This window comes from Pagrus major, chromosome 8 (genome assembly GCF_040436345.1).
Source record: "Pagrus major chromosome 8, Pma_NU_1.0".
Taxonomy (NCBI): Eukaryota; Metazoa; Chordata; class Actinopteri; order Spariformes; family Sparidae; genus Pagrus; species Pagrus major.
In genome coordinates this window covers 2,172,635-2,191,417 of record NC_133222.1, presented here as the reverse complement: position 1 = coordinate 2,191,417, position 18,783 = coordinate 2,172,635, and the positions used below count along the sequence as shown (strand labels likewise).

The 18,783-nt window shown below is 38.1% G+C and overlaps 1 protein-coding gene across 1 annotated transcript; it reads left to right on the top strand.

Moving 5' to 3' along the window:
* The first annotated feature begins 250 nt into the window (after window positions 1-250).
* afg3l1 (AFG3-like AAA ATPase 1) lies at window positions 251-17,901 on the top strand. The gene is made up of 16 exons (XM_073472656.1): window positions 251-593; window positions 3,665-3,749; window positions 3,991-4,064; window positions 5,070-5,219; window positions 5,360-5,431; window positions 6,451-6,575; window positions 6,731-7,001; window positions 7,238-7,375; window positions 7,929-8,082; window positions 8,152-8,259; window positions 10,923-11,048; window positions 12,663-12,773; window positions 12,905-13,020; window positions 13,945-14,145; window positions 14,230-14,424; window positions 17,176-17,901. Exons 1-16 carry the CDS (start codon window positions 462-464, stop codon window positions 17,404-17,406), a joined length of 2,289 nt encoding a protein of 762 aa, XP_073328757.1. The 5' UTR covers window positions 251-461; the 3' UTR covers window positions 17,407-17,901.
* The last annotated feature ends 882 nt before the right edge of the window (window positions 17,902-18,783 follow it).

Below are 18,783 nucleotides of genomic sequence, written 5' to 3'. Positions count from 1 at the left end.
CAGAGTCACCGCAGAGTCACCGCATGTTTCGGTAACAGTTACATCAGGTTGAGTGAAGCATTGGAGAAAGTGCCTTTCCGTCTCAGCCAATCAGTGACAAGGTAGCTGCGAGGCCCCGGTGCTGCCTGTTCAGATGCCTGAGTGTAATAAAGTCTTCTTAAAATGAATTAAATGCGTTTACGTATGTGAAATTAGTAACTTATCCTATTTCTGAAACAACGGCCTGTTTTATAACCTTAAGATATTTTTGAATTGATGAATATTTCTCTCCGTACAATAATTTCCGGCAGGTATTTGGAGGGAAAGTCTCTCGGGCCTTTACATCATCCTCCCGTTGACATTTCACGCCGTCGCTGTTATTCAATAACACTTGTAGGAACCGCACGATGGAGTTCAGGGGCCGAAACTGAAGCGAAAGGTGTGTTTTTGGACGGAAAGACTTGGCACGCGGCACTGGGAGCATGTCTCAGGTGCTGAGGCTTCTCTCGGCGGCCGCCCTGCCTCTCTGCCGGGCTGCGGGAGCCCGGGCTCGGTTCTCCGCGGTGACGGCAGGTCGGCTCTTCACAGCCGCATTCCGGAGCTCCGCTGCCCCGGTGAGTGCATGTGGAGGTTTTATGGACTTATTGTTGTCTTTATAATGAACAAACCCGCCAGTGACTCACTGACCATTAACTTCTTCTCCAAATGAGCTGGAAGTAGATTTAACTTAGACTTAACTGTGTGCAGAGGAGCAGATATCCAGCTAGCCGGACTACTCGCCGTATCCCATTACAAAACCAGGCAGTTCAGGGGTTGTTTGCTTTATAACGAAATAACCTACCATGTTAAACTACATGTAAGACCTCATCTGCCTCATTATAGTCCACTCTTTAATTCGGCAAAGATCTCATCCAGCAAAAAACATTTCCTGCAGGTAAAACACAACTTTATGTGTGGAGATAACGTCACTACTAGCCACTATGTAACTAACCTCAGCAGCCACACTGGAGGAATTACAGGCAAGTGGGTCAAATGTAAATTATAGTGACATTTAGTCCTGTAAGCAGATTTATCCTGTGCATTTATCGAAATATGCCAGTAAAGCAATGAAAGCACTCCGAAACGTCCTTCATGAGGCTCGTTCATGAAGCTAGCTAACGATCTGTGTTTGCTAGCGGCAGCAGAAAAAACGAGGCCCGCTGAGTAAATATTTATTGAATCCAGCAGAAGTAACGTAGACTGTATTAGTAACTATTCTCAAGTTGTACCGATACTTAAGCCAACATTTCACTACAGTTATGATGCCTAAACAGTAGTTTCTGAAGCAGTTTGAGAGCTTAGCTTGGAGCAGTCTGTCATTGTGCTGATCCAGTTTGTATTTGTACAAAACAGTTTGACAACATTTATAAAGTGTCAGCTGACTGAAACTGGTCCAAGTCTCACTGGAAGTTTAATTGTCAACGTTTCCCTCCTATTCTCCAGCTCTAAACTGATGTGGGCAATGTTTTAATTGTCACTTTAAAGGACGGATTCACATTTGTTCAAGTCTTTACACAACAGTCACAAGCCAGCTGTGTTTATCTTCTTCATACTGGCCACAAAAAGATAACTTCTGCATTAAAATGTCTAAAAACTACAACGTCTCTGTTATATATCTTTTATTGAGTTGTATCCAAAAATGTTCAAAGGTCGCCGTCTACTTGCAGGTTAGAGAACTCAGCGAACGAGACAAAATGTAACATGAATAAAACTTTAAAACTGTGAACATTTGTGCTCGAGTCACGTCAGGTAGTCGTGCAGCGTTTATCTGCCCCAAAAGCCTGATTACTACGTTAGCAGTGAGCTAAGGGTGTGTCTGTGTTTAAACTCGGGTAAACTTTCACTAGTTTGCATTCACCGGAGACTCCGGTTCTCCTCTCTGTAATGCCTCCAAGAAATAAAATACATCTCCCATCATGCTCCAGTCAGCAGTCAACGTTACAGTGACGTGACTTAAAAACCAACAAGAGGTCTCCACACCAGACTGTTGCTGCAGTCGGGTTGATTAACGGGTGTGAAGTTAAATCCACTTTTTTTCCTCCTGAAGTTAAAAAGTGATATTTGAGCTCTCCTCCTGCCGGTGAACGACAATGTGACTGTTATTCCTCAGGTCTGGCTTATTCCTCGACACTCTGCAGATGTCTTATGGTTTTTTTCTTCTTTTTTCGAGGGACCTCCCTCATGCCAGAAATTACACATTGTACACTGAGGTCAAATGTAATGTTACTGATTGGAGGCAAACATCCACATTTCTCACTTTGTGTGGACTGTCCCTTTTGTTGCAGCTGAGCGAGGACATGCTTTATGTGCGATAAACTCACAAGGAGGGAAGTTCACACTAAAAAAAGACAGTTTTGGACGATATCCACTTCAGACTGCTGGAGCCTCATATTAGCTCAACTCGTGCACTATTTAGCTTCATAATATAATCTTTTCTGCCCAAACAAACTCTCTTTGTTTTCATGACTGAATGAACAAACTGACCAGGACAACACAATTTATACTGTTTTACTTTGTTTATATGTGGCGGACCCTGCCACCTTTCTAGTTTCAAACAATGTTCTGGGACCTTATTTTCCTCTGAGAACAGCTTGTTTATTCAAACAAAATAAATATTTCTGAGTTTGTATTATTACCTCATTAATATTGTAGTGAGAGTTTATATTTCTTCTCCAGAACTACACAGTGCCACTTTAATGTAAATCCACAATTCTCGCTCTGTGTGGAAATAACACAGAACTACTTTCAAAGGTCATCTGAGGCTAATTTGAGACCTCACGAGTTGAATTGGTTTCCTCTAAAGTTACTTCGTTAGTCTCTTTAGTACCAAATTCGCTGCTGCCTTTTGCTGCAGCTCAGTGAGGAAATGCTGTGTGTGCAAAAAACCAAGTGAGCTAGGACTGTGGATTTTGTCCCCATGAATTACACTGAAATTGTAAAATGAGGAGGAACGAGCAAACAATAACTCTTCCTGTTCACATACGGGCATGTGAGTATCCTTTACTTGAATAATGTTAGACCCTATTAAACCTCAGCATGTGATATCAAATATGTTTTTAAAAAACATGCTGCAAAATAATCTGCCTCAGTGGTTTTAATCTGCTGTTTTAACAGCCTCCACTCTGCTGGGAAGACTTTTGACCTGGTTTTGAAATATTTCGGTCGCTGTTCCTGTTCAACCCAAAGGTGTTGGACGGGGTTGAAGAACGTCCTCTGTACAGGCCAGTCCAGGTCTTCTTCACCAAACTGGAAGAACCATTTCTGTATAGAGCTGGTTTTATTGTTATTGTGAATCAGGCCAGAGACAAAGACACACTTTTGTCTAAAAAAATTCATTGTCCTCTGTAGCATTAAGATTTCTCTTTGTTGGAGCTGAACAAAACAATGTGAACAAACTTGTCCACATACTTTTGGCCTTTTTTATAATATCACTATCAAGATCATGCCGAGTTATTTTTGAACTTTTCCTCCACATCTTAATTATTCCACTGATCTAACGCACTTCATAATTCACTGGTCAGGATGTAAGTGTTACCTGTTAGAGGTCTTAAAGTCAACGTTATCTAAAACAGCGTGAGGAGATGTTTTTGACCCTCTCAGGTTGTTATGTTCATTGGACTCACTCTGGTTCTGTGATCTTTTCCAGAACGTCTGTCGGACTCCAGCTAACTTCCTGTCCTGTCGCAGATTCCAGGCAGCTCAGCGTCGACTGTACTCGACTGAACCCAAAGGTGAGAGCAGCTCTGCAGCGTCTTCTTCCTGAGGCTTCTGGACATTACAGTCTGTTGATTGTTAGTTAGTATTTTGGCTGCAGGTTTGGTGTACGAGCAGAATTAGAAGCAGAAACAATATCGTCAAACATGTATACTTTCACTGAAGGCAGAGTTAGGGTGACATCTGTTACTTGAATGGAAACCAGCGAGGAGACGCTGACAGACGTGTGATCTAACATCTGTCATCTGTGTGTTTCAGATGGGAAAGGAGGAGGAGGAGGGAAGAGAGGAGGTGGAGGAGGAGGAAAGGACTGGTGGAGCCGTCTGCAGAAGGTACGTCACACCTGCAAGATTAGTTTGAAGGACAAAGTGAGATCTGGTTTCTGTGTTCAACAAAGATGAAAATGAAAAGTGGACTTTGAAGTGAAACTAATTTATTGCTCTGACAGAGAAGATTCTCTTATTCTATTGTTTCACTTTTTTAATATCAACCTGACACACAGGCAGTTTTTGAGACAACAGTTTGGAAATGTTGCCAGAATGTTTCATATTCAGCCACTTCTAGAAAAAAACTACTGGTCAGATGAAACATGTTAAGTAGAAACTGGCTTTCAAAATCTGAATTAGAATCAGAAATCTGTGTTTTGTTGTAGATTTTTTTAACACACAAAGAATTTTTCTTGGTATTTTGGTCAAAGCTCCTGTGTGATGGAAAGCAAGGAAAAGAGAATTTGTACAACTAATCGTGTTTCCAGATTTTGCTCCTGTTTTGTTCCCTAAAATGTAAAATTCATCCACGACCAAATTACTTCAAAAGAAAATGTGACAATATATATTCGAATATCATTTTCAGAGCATCACAAATAACCAAATATTAAGCTTGACTGAACATTTGTGTTCTGAAATCATGTAGATTAAAGTGATGATGAACTTTTCTGTGTCAAAGGATCCAAATCTTTATGGCTGCTCGCTTACCGTTGTTGGAAAATTAAATTATTTAACTTTTCTTTCAACTCATTTTGAGTTTTTATTCAAAAATGAGACAGAAAATATGAGCGGAACAATCGTATAATATTATTCATTAAATATGTCAAGGGAAAATAATTACCAGTAAATGTAAAACCTTTAAGTTTATTCCTCTCAGCTGAGATGTTTGACAGTTTCTTTGTGGACTGAACAGCCACGATAGATAAAAGCACGATTTCTAAAGGCTTGACGAACTCAAATATGAAATATAAAGCCTGGTTGGCTCAGGATTCATAATGAGAACATTTGAAATAACAGATAACTGTTCAGATGTAACGTGCAGCCGTGTCTTTGTGTCTCTGTGGGCTGCAGGGTGACTTCCCCTGGGACGAGAAGGATTTCCGTTACTTGGCGATCACCATTGCCGGAGTCAGTTCAGTTCTGCTCTACCTCTACCTCAGAGACAACGGCAGAGAGATCAGCTGGAAGGACTTCGTCCACCGCTACGTGGGCAGAGGAATAGTGAGGAGGACTTTTCTTACTGAGATATTAAACATGTTTCATCCAGAGTCCTGATCCTGGAGAAACAATAGTTTTTAAGTAAGAAAAGAGTGAAATGAAAAAATGTTTTTTTAATGATGTTTGTGTTTTCTTCTATCCAGGTGGATCGGTTAGAGGTCATCAACAAACAGTATGTGAGAGTCATCCTGGTGCCGGGAGCCAACGCTGATGCGGTGAGAGAAACAACTGAAATCTGACCAAAACAAATCACAGCTGCACCTTCTTTTAATTAGTTTAAAACTTTAATACAAAAATAGGACATTTTATCCAGGTTTGCTGCATTTTGCTGAACAAATTGTTATTAAAAAAAAAAAGAGAAAAGTTAAACCAGACCAACAAACACCTCGATGGTCAACAGAGGCTCATTTTGCTTTTGTTTGCTCTTCATGTAATTGAATCTACAACCAAAGTCTGACTGCTCGAGTTTTGCCGCCGATAGTGAAAAAATCCAATAACGATATTAACACATTTTTTGCAATGATGACATGATGATGTTACATATCTGTGATTGGCCAAATATATTGGCTGTATTGTCAGCTAAATGAAATGAAACATTCAGGATCTTTAAATTTAAACTTGAGTTTAATTTCCTCCACCAGTTAGGTTGTTTTCGCCCCGAGTCAGTTTGTTTGTTGGTTTGTCAGCAGGATTACAAAACGGATTTCCACAAAACTTAGATGGAGGATGGGTCTTGGCCCAGAGTAGACCTCATTAACGTTTGGTAAAGATCTGGATAAAGGGATGAATCCAGGAATTATTTTCTCACTTTCTTTAACATTGCAAGACAGGGCGCTTCTCGACATGTCCGTTAATTTCACAGTGTTACTGTTCATGTGTCTCAGTGACAAAAATCAGGCGTATTTATGCTGCAGTTTTGATGCAGATGGAAATAAAAATCCGGATCAAGTGGATTTAATTTTAAAATAATATTTGTTGTTTTAATATTGGATTAGGACTCATTGAATTAAAGGGGCTTGCTGGGCCTTGGCAGAGGTAGGCGCTCTACTGAGTGCCATTTTAGATTGGTGTGTAAAAAATGATGCAGGTAATGTCATCAAATAAACGAAATCACTTCCAACAAAACAATACAGCCTAAACATTTTTTAACACACTGATGATTAGTAGAAGTCACTACATGTTCCTGTGCCGCCTGTCACACATGATGCATCATGAAGTCACATGTAACCCGCAGAGCTACGTTTGGTTCAACATCGGCAGCGTCGACACGTTCGAGAGGAACCTGGAGGCGGCGCACATCGAGCTCGGCCTGGAGCTGTCGCACCGACCTGCCGTCGTCTACAGCACCGAGAGCGACGGGTGGGTCTCACACACAAACATGTCCACATGTGGCTTTCAACAACAGTCCTGGAACAGTTGAAGGAATTGTTCCTTTTAACTGAGACAGAACATTTTAAAGTCCAAGACCACCAGGTCGTTTGTCCACTGGTAACCTCCTTCCTCTGTCGTCTCAGCTCGTTTCTGCTCGGCATGGTACCCACCCTGCTGCTCATCGGCTTCCTGATCTTCAGCCTTCGGCGAGGACCAATGGGTGGAGGCATGGGCGGCGGGAGGGGCGGGCCCTTCAGCATGAGCGAGTCGACGGCGAAGATGATGAAGGACAACATTGACGTTAAGTTCAAGGACGTGGCCGGCTGTGAGGAGGCAAAGCTGGAGATCCTGGAGTTTGTCAACTTCCTGAAGAACCCACAACAGTACCAGGACCTGGGAGCCAAGATCCCCAAGGTAACACACACACACACACACACACACACACACACACACACACACACACACAGAATAAATGCATAAGTTTGTCATAAAACTAATGAAGTTAAAGATTCACTTTCCAGTAGACACCAAGAAGAAAATAACCTGAAAATGAGCATTATGGGACCTTTTGAATGACTGTTTCGTCTCGTCTTGTTTCGTCTTGTTTCGTCTTGTCTCGTCTTGTCTCGTCTTGTCTCGTCCTGTCTTAGGGTGCTGTGCTGTCCGGACCTCCTGGGACCGGGAAGACCCTGCTGGCTAAAGCCACAGCTGGAGAGGCCAATGTCCCCTTCATCACTGTTAATGGCTCCGAGTTCCTGGAGATGTTTGTGGGCGTCGGTCCTGCCAGGGTGAGTAAAGGAAACCAGATCGGATATCTGTCGGACCAGAGGATGTTAGGTTGCCTCCTCAGAACCCTGAATCTTAGAGTTAACTAAGTGAGGGCCATTTTTTTTTTTGTAAATGTGGAAACAAAAAAAAATTCTGTGGAACAGAGTTAATTTTTTTATTTCTTTTTTTTCACTTGTGGAACCAAGTTGAAAAAAAATGTGTTTCACGCCTGGAAATGTAAAAAGATTTCTTTTTTCAAATTCTTGAATTTTTTGTGAAACCGAGACTCAAAAAAACATTTTCACCAGAATTTCTTTTCCTGTGATTTTTTTTTTTTTTTTCCCTAAGAGAATATTTTTTTTAAGATAATTTTTTTTCACCAGAATTTTTCTTTCCTGAGTGAAAAATTAATTATATATTTTTTTTTTTCAGGAGAAATTTTTTCTTGATTTGTTGGAAGATAGATGGATAGATAGAATGAATGAATTTGAAGACGTTTCAGACCAGCTGTCAGGTTTTTTTTTTTTCCTGTTGCTGCAGTGAAAACAGGTTGATTGAGTTTCTCCTCCACAGGTGAGGGACATGTTCTCCATGGCGAGGAAGAACGCCCCCTGCATCCTCTTCATCGATGAGATCGACGCTGTGGGGAGGAAGAGAGGAGGAGGAAACTTCGGAGGTCAGAGTGAGCAGGAGAACACCCTGAACCAGCTGCTGGTGGAGATGGACGGTGAGTTGCAGATCGACTCGAGTCTGATTCTTCAGGAGGTTCTGGGTGCTAACTGTCTGTTGTTCACAGGGTTTAACACGGCCACTAACGTGGTGGTCCTGGCTGGAACCAACAGACCCGACATCCTGGATCCTGCACTGATGAGACCGGGACGCTTCGACAGACAGATCTACATAGGTAGAGTTCAACACTGAGAGCTGATTGGTTGTTCTGGTTTAAGAGTCTTTACTCTCTTTATTCTCTGGTTTTTATTTCAGTGTCACGGCAAACATTTGGTTCATCTCACAAACACTAAAACAAACGGTTATTTTTTAATCTATCCAGGTTCTTTCTCAGGGACAGTTCATATTAATCAACATATCAGCTGTATTCTCTGGACAGGTGAAAGGTTGGCAACCTTAAATCAAGAAACAATCACAACGTAAAGTGTGACAATTACAGTAAAAGCAGGATGACGACCTGGGCGGCAATAAAAGCAGCCCAAATGATAAACAATACCACAACAGACGAACACAAGCAGACACACACACCTCAGTTACAGAACAGCTTACAAGGACGGATTTTTTTTTTCCCTTCCAGAAGAAAAAAAAAATCATTTATGGAGCAGAGTATTTATTTATTTATTTTTTGTGGAACAGAGTTTTTTTTTTTTTTTCAAGATTACTTTTTTTTAATGTATGCGCTGGACCAAGTGAAAAACTTTTTTTTTCATACGTGGAACCAAGAAGACAACACATTTTTTTTTCACCAGAATTATTTTTCCTGTGTGGAACTGAGAGAAAGAAAAAAATATTTCAAGAACCAAGAGAATTTTTTTTTCTCAAGAACAAAAAAATTTCTGTGTGGAACAGTGAAAAAACATTTTTTTTACGCAGAAAAGCTGAGTGAAATTTTTTTTTAAATTACGTGTGTTTTCTCGCTTTTTCTCCTGTGTGGAACAGAGAAAACATTTTATTTATTTTTTTCAAGATAATTTTTTTTCACCAGAATATTTTTCCTGTGTGGGACGGAGTGAAAAAAACAACTTTGATGACAAGATTACTTTTTTTAATGTATGCGCTGGACCAAGTGAAAAACATTTTTTTTCATATGTGGAACCAAGAAGACAACAAATTTTTTCAAGAGATTTTTTTTTCACCAGAATTATTTTTCCTGTGTGGAACTGAGAGAAAGAAAAACATATTTCAAGAACAAAGAGAAATTTTTTTTCTCAAGAACAAAAAAATTTCTGTGTGAAAGTGATTTTTTTTTTTTTTTTTCTTGTGGAACCAAGTTGAAGAAAAAACTTTTTTTACGCAGAAAAGCTGAGTGAAATTTTTTTTTTTTAATTACGTGTGTTTTCTCGCTTTTTCTCCTGTGTGGAACAGAAAACATTTTATTTATTTTTTTCAAGATAATTTTTTTTCACCAGAATATTTTTCCTGTGTGGGACGGAGTGAAAATAATTTCATTTTAATTTTTGTTTTGTACGTGCTGATTTTTTTTTTTTTTTTTTTTTTTTCCCAAATTCTGGATTTTTTTTTTCAAATTCTGGATTTTTTTTTTTTTTTTCCAAATTCTGGATTTTTTTTTTCTTCAAATTCTGGAAAAAAAAAATCAAATTCTGGATTTTTTTCCCCCCAAATTCTTGAATTATATTTTTCAAATTCTGGAATTTTTTATTTTTTTTTCAAATTCTGGAAAAAAAAATTCAAATTCTGGATTTTTTTTTTTCAAATTCTTGAATTTTTTTTTCATGTGGAACCGAGAATCAAAAAAACATTTTGACCAGAATTGTTTTTCCCGTGGAAATTTTTTTTTTTTTTCCCAAGAGAATTTTTTTCTGTGTGTGGAACCAAATGAAAAAAAATGCAGCCTATTTCAGGAGAAATTTGTTTTGTGTGTGCTGAACCGAGACGAGAACATGTGTGGAATAGAAACCTATAATATTAATTATCTATTCATTTGCTGATTATTTTCTTGATTCCTCAATTAACCTCTTTGAAACATCTGAAAATGGTGATTAATAACCGTCATAGTTTCATCATCATCATCATCTTCATATTTTAATTTCTGTCTGAACAAAACCTACAGATATGTGATTAATTGTAATTTAAGGCTAAGGAAATAATAAATGAGGTGATGTTATTTTCAGATACATAATAATAATAACGTGATGTAGATAATACAGTACATGTGGATTATGTTGTATTAAGTGAACCTGAAATTGTAGAAGCAAGAACAGAACTGCCACATGAATATAGTTCAACTTCCAGACGTGCTCGGAGTAAATGGGGTCTCTGACATTAGCTCAGGGCTAAAAGCATTCTTAAAACCTTCTTATCCCCAGGCTCAGAAAGTAATCACACTGACACAATTCAAAGTGGATTAACCCAGACTTTAGGACTTGCGGGCCCTGCTCTGCAGCAGTGTTAGGGCTCAGTCTGTGGAGTTATCCCCTGAAAACTGATGAAACACGAGGCTAAAAGATGCCGCGTCAGCTCTTAGTCCAGGGCTTCAGGGTATGCAGTGTGAAAAGTCGTAATGTTTCATGTGTGAGCAGCCGACTTGGATTCCATGTTATCAAACAAAATGTACACAGGTGTGCTTCAGATCATATATCATCAGTTTTCAAAGTTCAGCTACACAGATTTTCATCTTTTCTTTATTTAAGATGCATAAGTTCTAATAATTAATCCCAAATAAACATGTTGTGGAGTTCTTGATTCTGTCTGAGCTCCACGGGTTCTAGTAAACCTCACATGGTTCCATCACGTGCTTCCACTTTATTAAGTGACTAACTTTGATGAAAATAAAAAGGTTTTAAATGGCAGAAACTTCTTTCTGATGTCTCCTCTCAGGTCCTCCTGACATCAAAGGCAGGGCGTCCATCTTTAAAGTCCACCTGCGACCAATCAAACTGGACCCCAACATGGACAAGGACGTCCTCGCCAGGAAGATGGCTGCTGCCACACCTGGATTCACCGGTACGTCACAGCTGCATCCTTACATTTACGTTCAAACTGTCAGACATGTAGAGGAATTTAAAATGAAATAATGGAGATCGTTTGTTTTAACCTCTGGATGCTTGATGAAGTCCAGGTGACGGCACAGAAACAAACGTCAGATCACATTTTGGACATTTGACTTCGTAGCTAAAGGAACAGTTACCATCTCATCATCTCCTCCCTCCATGCTGATGAAAGTCAGCTGAAGTTTCATAGTTCACAAAACATTTCTGGAGCTTCACAGTAAATCAGAGCTGCAGCATTCTGCTGAACACCTGAAGCAGCTGAGAAGAAAAAAAACTTTATTCAAGAGAATTTTTTGTTTTTGTGAAACTTTTTTTTTTTTTTTTTTTAAATGTGTGGAACCGAGTGGAAAAACCTTTTTTCGTTATAAAGATAATTTATTTCTGTACGTGCTCATTGAGTGAACAACATTTTTTTCCATGAGGGGAACAAAAATAATTCATGTCTGGAATGGAGAGAATTTTTTTCCCTGTGTGGAACCGAGACGGAAAAAAAAATCTCAAGAGAATTTTTTTTTTTTGCTGAACCAAGAGGAGCATTTTTTTTTCTCAAGAACAGAAAAAAATCTGTGGAACAGAGTGAATTTTCCTTTTCCGTGCGTGGAACTGAGTGACAAAAATTTGGTGGAAAAGTGGGAATTTTTTTCACCAGAATTTCTTTCTAAATTTTTGTTTGTTTTTGTTTTTCCAAGACAATTTTTTTTTTCTACGTTTGGAACTAAGTGAATTTTTTTGTTTTTGTTTTTTGAACACAGTGAAAAAATAATTTCTTTTTTTAAAATAATTTCATTCTTTTTTTTCCCCAAGAGAAATTTTACCACCAAAAAGGGTTTTTTCATGTGTGAAAAAAAAACTTTTTTTTTCTGTGGAACGGAATGTTTTTTTTTTTTTTTCCACCAGAATCTCCTGTGAGTGAAATAATCATAATAATATTTTTTTTGTACGTGTCGAACTCAGTGGAGAATTTTTTTTTCTCAAGAACAGAAACATTTCTTTGTGGAAAAGAGCTGCTGAAAAGAACAGCTGGAGACATTTTAAAATGGAAATAACAACCAAAAAAACATTAAATGGCTCCATACAGCTCGTCCGGTGAAATCCAAGTCTCCCTGAGATCCCGTACTGATTTGAAAATACGTTATTTAATCCCTCGATGCAGGATGCACACTAATGCGCTTAACTAAGCAGCTACAGTGAAAATAAAAAAAAATTGGTGTAAATAACATCTTCTTAAAAATCAGTGTGGGATCTCGAGGCTTCTGGAGACTTGGATTATACCCGAGTGGCTGTATGGAGCCATATTATGTTTTTTTTGGTTGCTTTATTAAGTTTCTAAATCAAGTCTCCATCTACTTCAGTTGTTTAGCAGAACGCTGCAACTCTGTTTTACTGTGAAGCTCCAGAAATGTTTTGTGGACTTACGAGACTTCACCTGATTTTATATCAGCATGGAGGGAGGAGATGATGAGATGATTTTTTTGTAAACTGGTAATAAAGTGGAACTCCTTCTTGATGTGGTTTAATTAAAAAGAAAAGACAATAAGACGTATGTATTTTTCTCTGTGAATTTCAGGAGCTGACATCGCTAACGTCTGTAACGAGGCGGCGCTGATCGCTGCCAGACATCTGGGCCCGTCAGTCAACGCCAAACACTTCGAACAGGCCATCGACCGGGTCATCGGAGGTCAGTGTTGTTAACTTCTTTGACCACATAAATATGATCTTGTGTTTCTTATATTTACTCACATCATAATAACGACAACATGACATTTTTTATTTTAATCTGAAACCATCAGTTGTGTTGTGTGTTTTCAGGTCTGGAGAAGAAGACTCAGGTCCTGCAGCCCACAGAGAAGAAGACTGTGGCGTATCACGAGGCCGGCCACGCCATCGTCGGCTGGTTCCTGCAGCACGCAGACCCACTGCTGAAGGTACGACTTCCATCTGTAGCTACTGACACACACGTCTGTAGCTACTGTGTGTTTTACAGTTCATTTGTCTAGATTGTCCAAGAGACCGTAAGGAAACTTGGCCACATGTTTTCATTTAAATAGTTGTTGCTGGATGGTTACAGTAATCACATTAATAACAGGAAGTCATTTCTACCCAAATGAAGAATTTGGTTGCAAGAAAGGGAAAACTAGTGGAGATATGAATTTTTGAAACTGATAGATTCTTCATTCTTCCTGTTATTAATTTAATTAAATGTTGTGGATTTTGGGTGAGTTGGTATGGAATGACTCAATTTGACGTTTGTCTGTAGGAACATTTTAATTCTGTAATTATCAGGACAAAATGAGACAAAACTAGTCTGTTTATTAAATTTCCTCATAAAAATAATAAACAATAAACTTTATTTGTACAGAACGTTTCAAAACATGGTTTCAAAGTGCTTTACAGGTGAATAATAGAAAAGGCAAGAAAAAAACAAAAAAACCTAAAATGATACAAACAAGATATAAAAACATCACACCAGTACAACATTAATAATCAAATGATATTAATAAAAGTGCTTTAACTGTTTATGGTGATAATCAACATAAACTGATGGAAAACAGTCATTTTTGATGAGGATTTGTCAAGAAACAGTCTTTTTTTTTTTTTTTCTGGGGATGTTGTGGCTGATATTTTAAAGTAGAATGGCGGCAAACGACAGCCTTGTCTTGCTATTTTCGTCTGTATTTCAGGATACTTCCTGCCAAATTTCATACTTGTACGACTATTTAAGCAATTACAGTGCCTTAAAATTTGCATTTAGGTAATTTCACCTGAAATGGGAAATAATAGTGAACAAAATGTAGAAGAAAACATCCTGAGGATCGTGTTTTAAACACATCTGGTGTGCGTGTGTCCAGGTGTCGATCATCCCGCGGGGGAAGGGTCTGGGTTACGCTCAGTACCTGCCCAGAGAGCAGTACCTGTACAGCAGAGAGCAGCTGTTCGACAGGATGTGCATGATGCTGGGAGGCCGCGTGGCCGAGCAGATCTTCTTTGGCAGGATCACCACCGGTGCTCAGGACGACCTGAAGAAGGTCACGCAGTCCGCCTACGCTCAGGTACACGACACACACCGGCTGCTCCTGTTTGATTCAGTATGAGAGTGTTTCCTGCTGTGACGCCTGGTTCTCCCTCCTGACCAGGTGGTGCAGTTTGGGATGAGTGACAAGGTGGGGCAGGTGTCGTTTGACCTGCCCCGGCAGGGCGAGATGGTGATGGAGAAGCCATACAGCGAAGCCACGGCCGAGCTGATCGATGAGGAGGTCCGGGAGCTGGTGGACCGAGCGTACCAGAGAACCATGCAGCTCATCGAGGACAAGAAGGAGCTGGTGGAGATGGTGAGACCCTCTGAAGTTTTCTCCTGCTGCTGCTGCTGCAGTATCATGCAGTCAATACGAAAGCCCTGAGGGGAAAGTGAAGAAATTATGTCTTTCTGGTCTCCACTTTGACTTGAAAACGGGTTAAAAAAAAAACAACAACAAAAAAAGTTTGCCAGGATAATTTTTCCAAAAATTCAGGAGAAATTTATATTTTTATTTTTCACTGATAAATACTTCTCCTGGGGAAAAAAAGTTTTCTTTTATATCTGAAGCCACTTTTTTTTTCCTCTAGAAAAAAAGCCACTTTTTTTTTCCTCTAGAAAAAAAGTCACCTTTTTTTTTCCTCTAGAAAAAAAGTCACCTTTTTTTTCCTCTAGAAAAGTCAAAAAAAAAGTTGAGGGAAAAGAGTCAGAATTTTGAGAGAAATTTGAGGGGAAAACATCTAAAATTTGAGGGAAAAAAGAATTTTCAGAAAGAAGTTCAGGTAAAAAAAGTGAATTTTGGGGTTGGGGGAGTCTGAATTTTGAGAAAAATTTGAGGCAAAAAAAAGTCAGAATTTATAAAGTATTAAAAGTCTTGTTTGGGGGGATAGAATTTTAAGAAAAAGTTTGAAACAAAAGTCAGAATTGAGAAAAAGTTTGAAAAAAAAAGTCAAAATTTTGAGGAAAACCTTCTGGAGGGGAAAGAGAATTATTTGAGAAAAAGTTTGAAAAGTCAGAATTTTAAGAGAAATTTGAGGGGAAAACATCTAAAATTTGAGGGAAAAGACAGAATTTTCAGAAAAAAGTTGAGGTAAAAAAAGTCTGAATTTTGTCACTTTTTTTCCTCTAGAAAAAGCCACTTTTTTCCCTCTAGAAAAAAGCCACTTTTTTCTTTTTCTCTTTTCCACATTTTTTTCTCTAGAAAAAAGTCTTATTTGGGGGGGATAGGATTTGAGGAAAACCTTCAGGAGGGAAAAGAGAATTTTGAGAAAAAGTTGAGGGAAAAAAGTCAGAATTTTGAGAGAAATTTGAGGGGAAAATGTCTAAAATTTGAGAAAAAGTTTGAAAAGTCAGAATTGTAAGAGAAAGTTGAGGAGAAAACGTCCAAAATTTGAGGGAAAAGACAGAATTTTCAGAAAAAAGTTGAGGAAAAAAAAGTCTGAATTTTGGGGGGGAGTCTGAATTTTGTCACTTTTTTTCTCTAGAAAAGTCACTATTTTTTCCTCTAGAAAAAGTCACTTTTTTTTCCTCTAGAAAAAAAGTCACTTTTTTTTTCCTCTAGAAAAAAAAAAGTCACTTTTTTTTTCCTCTAGAAAAAAATCACTTTTTTTTCCTCTAGAAAAAAAGTCTAGTTTTGAGTGTGAAACAAAAGTCAGAATTTTGAGAGTCTGACAAAAAGTCAAAAGTTTGAGGAAAACCTTTTGGAGGGGAAAGAAAATTTTGAGAAAAAGTTGAGGGAAAAAAGTGAAAAATTTGAGGAAAAGTCAGAATTTTAAGAGAAATTTGAGGGGAAAAAGTCAGAAATTTGCGGAGAATCTTGGGAGTTAGAATTTTGCGGAAAAAGGAAAAAAAGTCAGAATTTTGGGGGGGAGTCTGAATTTTGTCACTTTTTTTCTCTGGAAAAGTCACTTTTTTTTCCACTAGAAAAAAGTCACCTTTTTTCCCTCTAGAAAAGTAAAAAAAATGTTCCCTCTAGAAAAAAAGGCAAAAAATTTTTTTCTTGTTTCCTCTAGAAAAAAAAGTCACTTTTTTTTCCTCTAGAAAAAGTCACTTTTTTTTTCCTCTAGAAGAAAAAGTCACTTTTTTTTTCCTCTAGAAGAAAAAGTCACTTTTTTTTTCCTCTAGAAAAAAAAGTCACTTTTTTTTTCCTCTAGAAAAAAAAGTCACTTTTTTTTTCCTCTAGAAAAAAAAGTCACTTTTTTTTTCCTCTAGAAAAAAAAGTCACTTTTTTTTTCCTCTAGAAAAAAAAGTCACTTTTTTTTTCCTCTAGAAAAAAAAGTCACTTTTTTTTTCCTCTAGAAAAAAAAGTCACTTTTTTTTTCCTCTAGAAAAAAAAGTCACTTTTTTTTTCCTCTAGAAAAAAAAGTCACTTTTTTTTTCCTCTAGAAAAAAAGTCTAGTTTTGAGTGTGAAACAAAAGTCAGAATTTTGAGAGTCTGACAAAAAGTCAAAATTTTGATATATATATATATATATATATATATATATATATATATATATATATATATATATATATATACTGAACTGAACTGAACTATACTATATATATATATATATCCTTCACAAATCCTGTGTGAAACTTAGTGGATAAAAATTCTGGCAAATTTTATGTGTTTCCAGGAAAAGTAAAAATGAAACAAGTGAATTTTTTAATTTTTTTTCCAATATTTTCATATTAAGGGAAATAAAAATGTTTCCACGAGTGTAAGTGGAAAAATTCACAAGTGAAAGAGTTAAAAAAGCGACAAAAAAAAAAATTTTTTTTTAATACTCACTTTTTTCAAAATTCAGGAGAAAAAAAGTTTGTCCACGAGTGAAACCAAAAAATGTTTTTAAAAAATGTTTCCAGGAAAGAAAAAAAGAATCATGTGTGAAAAGTGTTTTTTTTCCCTCCAGTAGGAAAAAATTAATCGTGTGGAAAAGTGACAAAAGCAATGAAACAAATTTCAGGAGAAAAACTTTTAATTTTCATGTTTCAAGAAAAACAATTCAGGTGAAAAGGTTTTCTCAGTGACGTTGTAGATGTTCGTCAGAACATTCCCAGTATTCAGCCGTGATGTCTTCCTCAGGTGGGGAAGCGTCTCCTGGAGAGGGAGGTCCTGGACAAGGCGGACATGTTGGAGCTGCTGGGCCCGCGGCCGTTTGAGGAGAAGTCGACGTACGAGGAGTTCGTGGAGGGGACGGGGAGCTTCGAGGAGGACACGAGCCTGCCGGAGGGCCTGCGAGACTGGAACCAGGAGAGAGGAGGGGAGGAGGCCGAGGAGACGGTCCCGACTCGGGACAAACAGCAGGCGGCGTAGAGGCCGAAGACTCAGATAAGAAAAACAAACGCTTCACATCCCAGCTGCAAAAAACCAACTCAGTGTCGCAGAGCCTGGGAGGTGGGTATGAATTATTTCAGGCCCTCAGTTCACTTCGGTTCCCTCAGGTTAATAATTCACTCAGATGATTAAATCCATTACAAACTATCAGCAGCAGCTCGTCCGGTCTGTCCCCTCAACACTCATGGATCTGATTTTACTTCTGGCTTCTGTCTGTTTTTAAAACAGTTTCATGGAAAAGGAAGAATTATTAATTTCAGCTGATAAATGATTAATTTGAGGGAATGTTTGAGAACCACCAGGCTCTGGTTACACGTGGACTTTTAATTTCACTGAAGCTGCGATCGGTCCGGACAGGAAGACGTTTCCAACGGCCTTAAACAGACGAACACCAGACTGTGTTATTATTCCTGAACTGTGTAAAAGATGCACATTAGACTATTTATTTTATTAAAAAGGACTTTGGCTTCCTGACTGATGTTGAACTTTTCTGCAGCCATATTTAAAACCTTTTTATAGGTTTGAATATTTTTGAGAATTGATGTGAAGTTGATTTTATTTCCTGCTGTTGATTTTACAACATTTCAAGGTCGCTCATCAGATGGATCTTTACTGCGTTTGGATTTTATACAAACGCATCGATGCTGTGTAGATGATTGTATACGTGTTTTGTGATAACTCGACGGGAAGCTGCTCCACCACCCGCCCCACTGACTGATGGGAAGTCAATTTCTCTCTGAAGGAAAAATCCCCCTTAAACATTTTCTGGCCGAACAGTTTCAAACTGATTCCTAATTTATTTTAGCCAACTAATTAAATTGATCTGTCTGTGCAGCTTCACTTCTGCCTCTGTGACAAATTCCCTTTTTATAGTCTCCTTAAATAACAGACAAAACACATCAGTGTGTCCTGATATGTGAGATTAAGTATTTTGTGTCTTTAGTTTCTGAAGCAGATCAAATATAAACATTCAAAGACACATTTTTAAATACAGATGTTATTTCCTCCAGTGTTCAGGATGAAGCTGCAGTGAACAATGACTCAAGTCCACCAGAAAGTGGATGAAAATAAAAACTACAACTTATATTTGACTTTTTCAAATTCAAACCAAAATCAAGTTTGTCAGAAGAGTAATAATAAAAGTATTTCCAGTTTAACACTAAAAACTTCATCATTTTAATCATTTGACTGGTGTAAGTCGTATCAAGAATTCAAACACTGACGCAGCAGGAAAAGGGGGATTTTTGTCTTTTATCACATTGTTGTCATTATCACTGTTGTCCAGCAGGTGGCGTCCTCACTGACTGTAGACATAATGTGACGGTGCTGTGACAGGAGGAGGGAACAGCTGCTAAA